The 13471-nt window shown below is 37.5% G+C and overlaps 1 protein-coding gene across 7 annotated transcripts in view; it reads right to left on the reverse strand.

The window, feature by feature from the left end:
• DNMBP (dynamin binding protein) overlaps positions 1–13471 on the reverse strand; it is a 107386-nt gene that overhangs the window by 10780 nt on the left and 83135 nt on the right. For all 7 annotated transcript variants that reach the window (XM_072627146.1, XM_072627179.1, XM_072627138.1 and 4 more), the window contains 6 exons: positions 10915–11108; positions 10052–10151; positions 4338–4485; positions 1299–1316; positions 949–1148; positions 307–437 (listed from right to left, as the gene is read on the reverse strand). In XM_072627146.1, coding sequence (XP_072483247.1) covers positions 307–437; positions 949–1148; positions 1299–1316; positions 4338–4485; positions 10052–10151; positions 10915–11108 — 791 coding nt within the window. The remainder of the gene's footprint in view (positions 1–306; positions 438–948; positions 1149–1298; positions 1317–4337; positions 4486–10051; positions 10152–10914; positions 11109–13471) is intronic.

Raw genomic sequence — 13471 nt, forward strand, 5'->3', positions numbered from 1 at the left:
CATACACTAGAATGGTTAGCTAAAGAAGGGAGAGAATTTCTGGAATGAAAAGGTTATCTTATGGTGGGAGGAGAGGGAAGGTAGCAGATATCTGGGGATTATTGAAGAAATGTGTCGTAAGTCACTCCCTAAGTCTTGGTATATATTCCAAGAGACAGATGAGGCTCTATTCTTAAGAAAAGTGCTTTTTATTCTTCAACTCAAACTCATGTACAGAACTCATGCAAGAACAGCTGCTACACCAGCTAATCATGAACAAACACATTAACCTTCTCTTCAGCAGCCCAAGATATGCTAGGATCTTACCTGAGGAGCAAAGCCTGTGAGGTGTTTCAGGTGACTGCTTACTCTGTTGGATTTCTTAATGATGGAGTGGATGTTAAGTTTAGAGATTTTCTCCATTAGGCTGTCTTCATCTCCTTTACGGTACTTGAGGACTAAAGAGCAAAACTCAAGTCAGTGACTGAACAAATACTTTCTAAAATGTTGACAGGGATTAGAGTATTTGGCTATAAAACTGAGATTTAGTACCAAAACAATACCTAATTCCCATCCTCACTGAAGAAACAGAATGATATACGCTATACATACTGACTACAACTATGTAAAAATTGTAACAAAACCCCTAAAACATACAACTGGGAAAAAAAAAGACCTCCAAAAAGAAGATGTAAACAGTGTTTTTGTTACTATCTTGTTAATGTTAGAGAGCTAAATAACTGAAGTTATAGTGGTATTATGACTTCATTTATACATCTGTGTAGCTAAATGTTAGTTCTTGATTGTAGTTACTTAGTTTAGAATGACTATTCATAAAAATTACATCCCTAAGCAATTCCACCATTCTCTACTGTAACTTGTACCTATCTTTTCTGCCAACTTCTCTTAAAAGGGCTTTTCTTCTCATAACCTCCTTTTTTTCTAGGAATTTTGTCATGCCAATCTTACCCAGGTCCTTTCGACGTTTATATTCGTTGATGTTAACATTGATCTCCTTGACAGCAAGGACAGCATTGGCTAAAGGAACTTTGTCAGGGTGAGACTCTGGAGTGGAATTCAGGAGCTCCATTAGCAGCAGTGGGTAACGCATAACTCTTTGCACTGGTTTGATGAGGAAGGAGCCCAAATTAATGTAGTTTGTGCAACCCCTGTAGAAGAAAAAGAGGTTTTCATCAATCATCACAACTTTTGTGTCACTTACAGGCAAAACATAATATTTGTACTTATAAAAGAGATTATATCAGAAAAGTCAATGAACAAATGAATGGATTGACATAGCAAGTAACAAAGGAACTTACCATTCACTGTACAGGCTCCTATAAGGCAGAGAACATGAAAGTAAAAAAGAAACAATTTGTTAGCGGCTTTTTACATTAATCTCAAGGCATGGATATCCAATGGTTATACCAAATCACAAGGAAAAAGAGGAAACTAGAAATTCTTGCCATATCTAGGCTATTAGAAAGAAGAGATAAACCTTGTTAACTTCAAATATTTCTTTACTCAGGCGTCTGGTACTGTACAAGGACTGGACATAGGATTTAGAATTTGAGAAAGATTTATGTGTCTGCCTTCCCTCCCCCCTCTCCTCCCCTCCCCCTGAAATGGTTGGTTTGGCAAATGGCTGTTTTTCAAATGGTGGTAGGAAAAGTGAAGAATTAAATCTCTAACCTTGTATATATGTGAAGAATCTGTGATCTAACATATCTTATTATTTGCGGTCTCTCTTAAAGATATAACTCTGTTATATCTAGGGAAATGTGGCTCGGTGATTTGCCAACACTAACAGTACTTGGTCTTTGTCCTCATCCTGGGGATTATTTACTTGGACACAACCTCTGTTCCTGACGCTTTAGGGAAAATTTTGGGTCCCCTTGAATCTACAGACCTAGAAATGTTAACTCAACACAGAGAGAACTTCAAATATAAATCAACCCAAAAGAGTTCCAACTAAAGTCTCTATAAGTAAAACTAACAGGAGTAACAAAGTGTAATGATAGGATTTTAGCATGGACCTCTAAACCACAGCAAGGTACAGAAATCCTTAGATCAAAACTGGTAGAAAGAAAGGATTTTAACTACTCAGGCATCTTGAGGGAAAAAAAATGGTATACATATCATTATTTAAGTTCTTGAGAATAAGAAAAATTAGTATAGTACCACCTTTTCCTCACAAGAAATGAAACACATTGGAATAAACTGCAAAGGGAATGATTTCAGTAACTTTAGAGATAGAAAAGATCCCCATTTGCCCCCCACAATTCCCCTATCCCACACACCATAATTTTCAAAAACAGGGACTATTTTTGTTCCCTTTTAGGGATCAGGCTTATAAAACTTTATCTGGGATTGTGGAAGGAGGTAAGAAGAGGGAGGCACTAGATTTGGTTTGAGAACTATGGGGATTTGAACTTTACTTTGGTGTACATTGTTCAGAGCAGAGGCAGTGAGTGATATACTAAGAGAAGGAACATAGAGCATGTAAAGGGTGATATATAAGAGCAGGAGAAATAACCCCTGAATTAAGAAGGATTTTATGTGAATAAAAAGCAGTTCAAGGGGAAAAAAAGATCTAAAATGAAAAGTTAAGGGAGGTAGAGTTAACAGGAAAAAAGTCAGGATGCAGAATCTAGCATTCAACTCTTAAAAAAGCTTTTCTCCTGATGATGAAGCATGCTCTTTATTTCCAGGGAAAGGGGCAGTTTAATACAATTCTCGAGATTGTTTTGGCCTCAGGATCCCTTTACATTCTTTAAAAAAATTATTACGAATCCCACAAAGAGCTTTTGTTTACGTGAATTACATTCATTGATATTTATCATATTAGAAATTAAAATGTCGCAGTACTATTAGGAAAACATTTCTGATCTTGCAGACCCCTTAGGAAGGACTTGGGGGCCATGTTTTGATAACAGCTGAACTAGAGACAGAATGAAGTATATTATTTCCAGAAATGACCAATGTGTAAGGTTTAGACCGTCTCTATACGTCTTGGCAGTTTTTATTTGGGGGAGATCAAAGTGGAGGTGTAGGCAGAGTTGGTGCATAGTAACAAGTGATACAACCGAAGGAAAACAAACAAGAACATCAAGGAAACAAAAAAAAAATGCCCAGGAGAACGCAGAAGTTCAGCAGGAGACAGAAACAAGCAGGTCAATTTTGTTACTACTGTGTTAAAATTAAAATGTAATTTTATGTTTATTGATGTTGATTAAATTCCTATTACAAAAGACCATTTAAAAAAATGTTAAAGGATTTTTTTATAGTACCTAGTACAGAATATGCATATAATTCTCATTGCAATACTTCAAGGACCTGTAATTTCTCTGATATGGGTACAGATGCAGACTAAAATCCCTCCAAATCTTAGGAGACAGTATACATGAAAAGCTGTGGCTAACTAAAGGCATTATTCTCTGATTATCAGATTCTCCGAACTTAACAAGGCTAGTGCACAGATAACAGACGGTCTGTCACAAGGCCAGCACCTAAATCCCTTTCAGCTCAAGGTGACCTGCCAGAGCTTGAACTCATTTGGCATAACCTTTAAGAACCCAGAGTCATTTCTATGCTATAAGGCAGAATTCATGTTAGTGAAGGACTATACAATAAGGGGAAATAAAATAAACCGAGATGAGGATAAACAAAGAATCTTAAGAGGGACTGATACTTTATGCACTGATATTAATTCATGTAAATAATAACAAGTTACTATTAACAAATATTATTATTAAATTTAGTACATATATATGACAAATAATATTGAATATATTAATATATAACAGCATAGTATATAATATAGTATATTTTAATATATAGTTATATGTGAGATATAACTATGTAGTACATGTAATTATATTGCAATGTGTTATAATAATATGCATTTACATGCCCCGTGACATATACCATATTGTGACACGTCACATAATACATGTATTAATATATGATATCATTAGATAAGATAATGTGTTAATGTGCTAAATATTTGTGGTAATATTTAATATCATTTCCAATAAAAGGTTTAGTTAAAAACAAAAAGAGTCATCCACTTTCTATCTTCTCCTCCCCTGCCCTGTGGTACCTCCCCCAAACCAGTAAATGACATCCCTTCCAGCTTTGGGTAGGCAGGTCTTAGAATCTCAAGGTAATTTTTTGGTCACCAGGAAGTTGGGATGGTTCCATAGTTATCCTGGGATTTTAGGCCTGGGCCATTTAAGACTCCTTCCAATTTCATGACTCTATGATTCAAAACATCTCTTTGACATACTGGGCTGAGTTAGGAAATAGGATGGAGCTAAGGGGAAGCAGAGAGGGGAGAGAGAGATCAGAGTTCCTACTTAAGGTTTTCCAAGTATTCCAGAAGATGCTTCTGAATCTTCTCTTCTTTCTCATAGACCTCCAGCAGTGCGATGGCCTCGTCATGATTCTGGCAGTAAACTTTGTATACACCCTCAAGCTCATCCCGATGCTCCAAGAACACAGGCCCTTTAAAACAGAGAGGGATACTAAGGAATCCAAGTACAAACAGTTTTCTTCCCCTGATCAACTTGAAAGTATTACATAAACAGGAGTTTGGTTAAAAACTGGTACCTACCCTTCATTACCAAGTTCATTATTAGTCTACTACTCCTAATTAAAAGAGTAAGAACACTGAAGAAAATTAAAGAAGTCGAGGCATGACGTCTTCAAAACAAAAACACTGAGAACCATATTCAAAAGAAATTCTCAGGCTACATTTGTTTTTATTTTCCATTAAGTACTAAATAAACCTTTAAAGCATAACAATTTCCCTCAATGACTAGATGGAATTGACCATCTGATGAGAATTCCCTTTGGCCAGTCTGCTAAAATTCTCAATGACCTTGCTCATTTTTTTCTTTACCCTCCATTCTCAAAAAAAGAGATGGCTCTCTTCCTTGCCAAGGTTAACTACTCTTCCATCTAATAGCCTCATTCCCATTCCCTCCAACATCTTCTAGGATCTTGACCCAGAAAACATTGTCTGTCTGTCTGTCACACACACACACACACACACACACTCCCACTCCCACCCATGTATCTCTCCCTTAGCTAAAACAAAAAAAAAACCATCACTTGAACCTCCTACTATGCAATTTTTACCATCCTTTGCATAGTCAAGTTTCTTGCATAAATAATTCCACAGCAACACTTCCTCACCCTTCATTACCTACCTCCTTTGGCTTCTTTTTCCACAATTATAATAATTGCTATTTCTAAAGATAGAGCTGATAACCTCCCTTTTAGGTAAACCCAATGCCTTCTACTCAATCCTCACTTTTCTCCACTCTCCTTCACTGGACCAGCCCCTACTTCTTTAAAACGTCTAATAGGCTTGTAAAATCCTACATAACAGATTCCTTACCTGCTCCTTTTCTATCTCATTCATTGGCATTCTGTTCTACTCAGAGGGGGAAGTATCAGTTTCTCCAAGGCAAAATTCCTCCTTGGTTCTCTCCAAATTCACTCCCTCAAAAAGCTTATCTTCTCCTAATGGTACAGCTCTATAATAATGACTCCTGAAAATGACTCTGGCTCTGCATTTTCACATGGCTTTTCAGTCTAGTAATTTCAACCATTTTAAAGATATTTCTGCCATGATTTCCTGCCAATTAACTTCTTTCTTATTTTAAAATTTTATTTGTTGTCTTATTTAAGATACTAATCATTTCCCCTTAAGTAACCCTTTCCCCTCAAATCCTTCCTTGTAACGAAGAAAAACATTTAACTAAAGCTAATAGACATGGTAAGTAACCACATTTGACAACATCCATCATATTCTACCAAAGGGAGGGAGTATCCAATTCACTTATTTCTGTAAATGACACAATCATTTCCCAAGTTAACCAGGTACAGTGTTAAGAGTCATCTTTGCTTTTCCCCTCGGTTTTTTTCCCCTACATTTCTTCCTTAGCACTGTCTCAAAAAGTCTCCTTCCTCTCCGTGCCCATTGCCACCACTCTAATACAGGCAAGTCTCTTAATCGGTCTCTTTGACACTGACCTTTCCAAACTAACTTGGATACTGCTGCCTGAGTAATTTTCCTAAAATGTAATATTTCATGTCATTTTTTTCAAAATGGACATTCTAACCACTTAGCAAACTACCTCCAAGCTAGCTTTCAAACCTTACTATAGATTATTTTCCTTCAGGCACTCTTCTGTTCAGCCAAACTGGCCTTTTTGTCCCTCAAACGCGATATACTATCTCTTTTCTCTGGAAATCTTTCATTCCTGGAATTTACTCTCTCCTCATTTTTCTCGTGAAACCTCTAGTTTTCTTCAAAGCTCAGCTCAAACACTCCTTCCTACATGAGACCTTTCCTAATTCCCCTGGTATGTCCTCTACCTTCAACTAACCTTATATGTATTTTGCATATATTTATATGTATACAGGTGGTCTCTCCCTGTAGAATATAAGCTCTTTGAAGGCAGACCTTTTGTTTTGTCTTTATATTTCCAGCATCTGGCACACTGCTTGCTGACTGAATAAAAAAGTTACAAGGGTTCCTTAATGCCTGTGAATCAAATCTAAACTCCTTTGCCTGACTTCTTCAAGTCCCTCCAAAATCTGGTCATTTTTCCTATCATTTTCCATTACTCTAATACTAATTCACTGCTCCAATCAGGTAGGCTTACTAACTGTCTCTCACTGCACAAATATCCTTTCTGTTCTCCAAAGCCCAACTCCCCTCGTCAACATGTGATCTTTATAAACCACACTTATAAGTCCTTTCTCCAAACTCTGTTATCACCTGTCTAGACTCTGAGCACCTTATGAATAGGAAGAATGTTTTATGCTTCTACTATATTTGACAAACTGCCAATAGTCCCTTAAATATTCCATTGATTTTAGTAAAGCAAGAAGTATCTGATTTTCTGTATATTTACTTGGTTTTATTCTGTACTGTTTTTTCTAACATACCTGCTTATTACAAGCTATACACAATGATGATCAATTAGTATTTAGGACATATGTGAACCAGCTCTCAATCCATTCCCCTACTCAGAGAATTCAAAGTCAGCTTGCGTCCTTCAACTACCATTATAAGGTTTTAAAAGAATTTTTTAAAAGACCGCTACAGAGATCCCTGACATATAAGAAGAGAAGTGTGAAATTCTAGGGCCTCTATTCTAGCCCTGGCACAGATTCATTTTTTAAAAGTTCATTTAATTTTTAAAAAAATGTTGGATTATTACATCAACTTTGGGGATGACAACATTAATATCTTAACATAATCAACTATACAGAAATGAAGAAAAACAGTTCTGTGATCTCATTGATTTAGGAATCTTCTCCAGAGACCTGTTCATGCTTCTCTTGGCCATGCAACTCTTATCCAGACTTCCAAAAATAGGGAATAGGGTTAGACGCAATATTTTGGAGGTCCTTCTCAGTTTCTTCTGATATTATTCCTCTGATAGTACAAAAAGGGGCACTATGAGAACACTTATCATCTTGTCATTCGACTAGCCCATCTTTCCTTCCTATCATATAATTCCTCAAAAATGTTCTTTACTCCTGTTCTTTGGAATGATTCCCTGGGTCATGATATAGCCAGCTCACAGCCACCATCGCCTTCTCAATGCTCTCTGAAAGATACTCATCTTTAGCTAATCAGAATTGGTGAGTGGTATTCTACATCTCACTGCCATCTAACAACAATAAAATGTTAGGTATTGAAAAGATGGGCCTTTGCTTTCATAGGTAGCATGGGGTCAGTAAAAGAGTTTATCAATTTGCCTGAAACAACAAAAACAAGGCCTTCTTTCTTCCTACTTTTCAGTTCCGGATTCAGTTATTGTCCACTGATGCTGTTTCAGATATACCTATCGTTAGCAAAATTCTATATGGTGTCCATCCAAAGGCATGTCACAATCTGGGCAGGAGAAATTCTTTATCCATTGCCTTTTCTTGTATGGACAAGGTCAAACCTTTTGAGTCAACTCTGATCTTTACCAGGAGGATCTCCTTAGGCTTGATGCAGTCAGAACAATATCCAGAAGACCTCAGTATTCACAAGGAATCCTTCCTTGACTCCACATTCTTCACTGGAACTCCTCTATCACAGTGGCAAATACCTTTGATTAGCATATTCCTGTCTTAAGCCTTACCAGATGTTTACAGAATCATTTTGACAGGATACATTTTGCTCTAAAACAGCCTGATTTTCTTTCTACTCAATCAAATGCTTTTTCATAGTCAATGAAGAGTAAGCAAAACAAGATCCTAAATTCCCTACATTTTTCAGACCACTGTGAGATTAAAAACGATGCAACATATTGGTTAATATCATCTGTGAAAAAGTCTTGCTTTTTCCCTGTTGATACTCTCCCTCATCAAGTTATGTCCTCAGTTTATGGGTAGATGATTCTTATAAAGATTTAATATAGGTGAGAGTGGGCATATAGATCTGCAGTTACTGATGTCCTCTTGGTCACCTTTTTTTTTAGTATTAATAAGATCTAAGGTTTTTTTTTTTTCACACTTCTGATGTCTTCTCTCCTTCAAACAGGCTGCATGTTCGTCCCTTAATTCCTTTACAATAGTATTGGGACTAGCACTGATCTCTATGAATAGTATTAGTCTAATCCAATTGTTTCTGGTAGCTCTGTTCTCTTTAGTAGCGTTTGTGTCTTCTCTCTAAGTACCTTGAGGATTGTGCTGCCGGATCTGAGTGTAGTAGTTCCATGGTCTTTGATTTTCATTTTTTTTTTCTGTTTGTAGTCTTCCTTCTATTTTCATCTTGAATGCTCAGGATTATTTTGCCCAGTTGTTGCCTATCTTACCAAGATTTCTTTAAAAGGGTTTTATCCTCCATTGCTTCTTCCTGATTTATGAGACAATACTGCTTATAGTCATCCAATATACTTCTTCATAAGAGTTTACAGATGAGTTTATACTCTAACCTAGTGTTGCCTCTGACAACCATCTCTCTCTGTGTGGAAGTAATTTAGGTATATGCTGACCAGGTTCTTTTGGTTTCCCTATTGTGGCAATTAATTTATATTGGTTAACCTTCTGGATGAAACTATTCTAGTAAGATGGATAAAACAAAAAAAGGCAGGAATACCAGGTAGAAGGTTGCTGCTATCCAGGTGTGAACTGGTGACAGCTAGGAACAAGGTGATAAACCAGAAAAAAGTGCTTCCAATAAAGAAATGACAAAATATGGTACATACAGGAGATAGCGGATGAAGAGTCAAAGGTCACTTCAAGGTTTCTAGCCCAAGAGATGGGAATAAAGGAGATAGCACTAACAAATATGAAAATAGCTGTGTGGAGATTTTTTTTTTAAGTGGGGGAGGAGACAGAAGATGACAAAGTAGGCATTTATTTAATGATTACCAACTTACATGAAGGCACTATAATGTTACACAAATAAGCTTCTGAAAGAGGTGGTGGGACTTGAGACCACTGAAGAATGGGCAAGATTTGCACAGGCAGTTTTAGGGGCTTGGAAGTCATTCAAGGCAAATCTTTGGGCATTTTGGTTCTTCCAAAATTTGCGAGTTACCAATTATATTGGGGATGCTTTAATCAGCTTTTACTCGACTTAGACTGCTAAATTGGTGTGGTATCTCCTCTTTATTTCCTCTCTTCATCCTTTGGGGAGTAGAATTAAGTGGTACGAATGACTTGGGAAAGACTGATATGATGAAAAGAACACTGGACTAACAAAGTCAAGAGACCTAGATTCTAGTCCTGACTCTTCAAGCAATGAGACTCTGGACAAATTATTTAACTACTCATTGCTTAAGTTTCCTTCTATGTAAAATTATAAGGTTGATCTAAATGCTCATTAGAAGGATCTCTTCCTCCTCTAAGATTCTACAATTCTCATGACCTCAAAGCAAGTGGCTTAAGAGAAGCAAAAAAGTAAATAATCCACAAAATGAGTAATCAAGACCTAATTTTGATTGCATAACTATACTCAAAATTGTGGCAGAAATACCACTCCTACTTTATGGCCTTTCTAGGACAAAGTCCAGAAAAAGGTGGTTTAGGGAGAGGTAATACTTGACATCCATACCTACAGTATCAGTGGTCTCTAAAGCAGCTAGCAACTGCTTTGAGACAGTAACCACCATCTGAATGTTTCCAAAAAGTGCCTCAAAATCCATGTTCTGCACCTAGGAGACAAAAGAGACAAATACATATAATGATACATAAAAATGGGTTTACCAGGGAAGACACTGAAAACACATTCCTCCACATCTCAGAACTTCCTGTCATGAGCTCTTTCTTCAGCAATCACTGTTGCCAGAATCAAAAGTCTAATAACAGTGTAACTCCCACAAGGCTATATAGTTCAACACCACCATGTACTATCATCACTCATGAAATGTTTACCCACCTAATTCTTTAATCCACAATAAATCTATGGATATATTCAGCCTAACCTGTGATTAATGCCATGATAAGGAATTCCAGGGCACAAATATTTTCAACTAGCACCTAGAAGCTTAGGGCCATGTTACTTTATAAAGAAAGCATTTAGGAATACCCATCATAGTAGCTAAGAAGTTGGGTGCCACTTAACTACGGACTCCACATACCTGGAAAAACTCTAACTCAATAGGGTAGGTGCCACCCCCACTGATCTCCCTTGAGGACATTTCTCAGAGAAAGTTTAGCCAGAGCCTCTAAGAGTTGCTGCCACTTTTAGAGTCCTAAGAAGCAAGATTAACAGGAACTTCAGAGAAACAGTAGTGAAGTTGTTGAGATGGTAGCTGACTCAAGTACTATCAGGACAACTGAGCCTTAAGTTGGTGACACTTTATCTTGAAGGGCCCTAGAATTATATCAATAGCAGTCACTGCCTTGTTTTTACCTAATTAAGTGCTTGTGGTAAAAGCTTCACTATTCTAATACATTTTGTTCCATGTGTCTCACCTGTGCCTGCTGCAGGGGCACCATGATCTGTTCAATGCACATCTCAAGATCCCGCACATAGTCCCTTTCAGTTTGGAGGAGTTCTTCGACCACCTTGGCTCGCTTCTCCAGCATTCTCTGCTCTGGGTCCTCAGAGGCCACAGACACAGAGGGTGACTGCAGGGATGCAGACTGAGAGGAGAGGAGAGTCATTTCTAGAAAGAAAAACAGAACAGTTGCTTTACCTGGAGTTCCTTACACCAATGAAATCATAGTCCTAATGTCTCCATACCCCCCCCAAAAAAGATACGGCATGCTAGGAATCTAGAGCATTAAATAAGGCACAAAAATTTTAACAAAGAAATGATTCTGAAATCCCAAAGGGAAGACAAAGATCTTGGTAGCTCTCAGTAGGGCCTGTTCACCTGGAATTTACATATTCATACAGCACTGAATATATAAGGTTCATAAGAGATTAGTTCTAAAACAAGTCATATATGAAGAGCCCTACAAGTTTCTGTATAATTCTAGGTGTGACACTGCTTCTCCTAATACTTAACTTTCTCCACTGCTAACAAGTTAGGCTATGTTACCACTCATCCACGAAGATTCACATTTAATAGTATTCTCCTTCCTTTCATGTGGCTCCTGAATCTGCTGTAGTCTATGAGACCCCTCGCCCTAGTAGTTTAAGCTGTTCTTAGGCACACAGATCTATCTCACTTATACAACAATCGTACATACTCTATCAAGTATCCAGTCAGATTTACCATGTATTCCTCTCATCCTTCCCTGAGCCAGCCCAGAGAAGTTTTTGATAAGAAGATGGGGTTAGAGGTGGGGGAGAGGGTAAGAGGAGGGTGAATGGTACAGGTTTATTATCAGGGAGAGATAATGAACAACTATTGCTCAAGGAAGGGCCAAAGCAAGCTTGGGAAGGGTTACTAGTGAATGAGGGTCCAGAGGAGACTTAGAGGAACTAGAAGAGATGGTATTCATAGTGACATGTGGTATCCCTGGAGCTTCTTGAAGAATGTCAGGCTCTGAGGTCTGGGGCTGTAGAAGCAGCCTGGGAACTCTGAGCTTGGCACTGTGGGGCAGCCTGAGCACAACTGTTCTAAGGACCTAAGACAGATTTTCATCAATGTACCAAAAAAAATCTCTTATGGTTCTTTCCATTACCACAGATACTGTCAAGATGAAAGCTTATTGGCTAATTGATTAACAAAATATGTCAGTTGACAGTGAAACGTGTTTCTAAATTCCAGGTTCACAAATTAATTTAAGTGACTTGTTTCAAATGTCTGGGGAGAAAAGGGCTAAAAGGATTTACTTGTAGGGATCAAGCTGGATGATTTTGAAAGTGAAAATATGCATTTATTCTATTATTTAACTTTCTAATTATCTGAAAAACCAAGTTATTTGCAGCTTAATATAATGAAAAGATTGCTATTTTATTTACATGTCTAATGAGATGGATTTCAAGGAGGAATTCCAGATTCTACATTAAAATATTCAGACTATTTGTTACTAAAATAAACAGACTATTTGTTCATTTAAGAAAGCGATTAAATACTAAAACTAAGTAACTTTTGTTCATTTAAGATAACATTAAATACTAAAATGGGGACATAAGAACATAGTAAAGCAAAAACTAAAAATAAAGCCATCATGTAAAATTGTAGAGTCAGAGTAGTTTGTCACAAGTTTTAACTCTGCTTACCCAGGATTCCTGAAACTCTTCATTTTTTTAGAATATGTTATGTTTATGTTTTATGTTTACATAAACACATTCTCTATACTGATAGGCCTAGGCCACAAAAACATCTTACTAAGAAGAAAACCATAAAAGACTAATTAGCTCATTCCTGAGATTCAAGCACATCTGTTCACTCACTGCTTTATCCCTCTGCTTCTCAGTTCTGCACCAGCTGGCTACACTCTCTTCCTTTTCCAACGTGCACACCTTTTTCCAGCCAGTTAACTGGCATTTATTAAGTGCCCACTAAGTGCTAGGCACTGTACTAAGGTCTAGGGATACAAAAAAGGGCTGTCTCTGCTCTCAAGGAGCTTACAATCTAATGGGGTAGACAATGTGCAAACAAATATATACAAAGCAAGTTACGTACAGAATAAATAGGAAATAATTAACAGAGGGAAGGTCCTAGAATTAAGAGGGACTGACTGGCAAAGGCCTACTCAGTTCAGTTCTGCACTGTCTTTTCTCAGGTCCTTTGTCCCTTTATGCTACCAAAGTTCTCATGCCTCCAAACTCCAGTATTGGATCATTCCCACCATCTGCTGTCTTCATTACTCACTCACATGCTGCTGAACAAAGCTATAGAAAAATCACAAAACCACGCTGACTGGATCCACCATGAATTTATGCTGTCTCATCTCAAATGGGCTGTCACTGTAGCAAGGTAATAGGTTGACACTTCCCTAATTAACTCATTTTTCCACTCAACACAGTGAAGCTTTTTTCCAAGTCTTTTTATCCCTCCTCAAACCTCCTAAGCTCTTGAGAACCCTGGACCATGTTTTTCAGAGATTCCTCTTCTCCTTTCCTCCACATCTA

The sequence above is a fragment of the Notamacropus eugenii genome, chromosome 1 (assembly GCF_028372415.1).
Source record: "Notamacropus eugenii isolate mMacEug1 chromosome 1, mMacEug1.pri_v2, whole genome shotgun sequence".
Classification (NCBI taxonomy): domain Eukaryota; kingdom Metazoa; phylum Chordata; class Mammalia; order Diprotodontia; family Macropodidae; genus Notamacropus; species Notamacropus eugenii.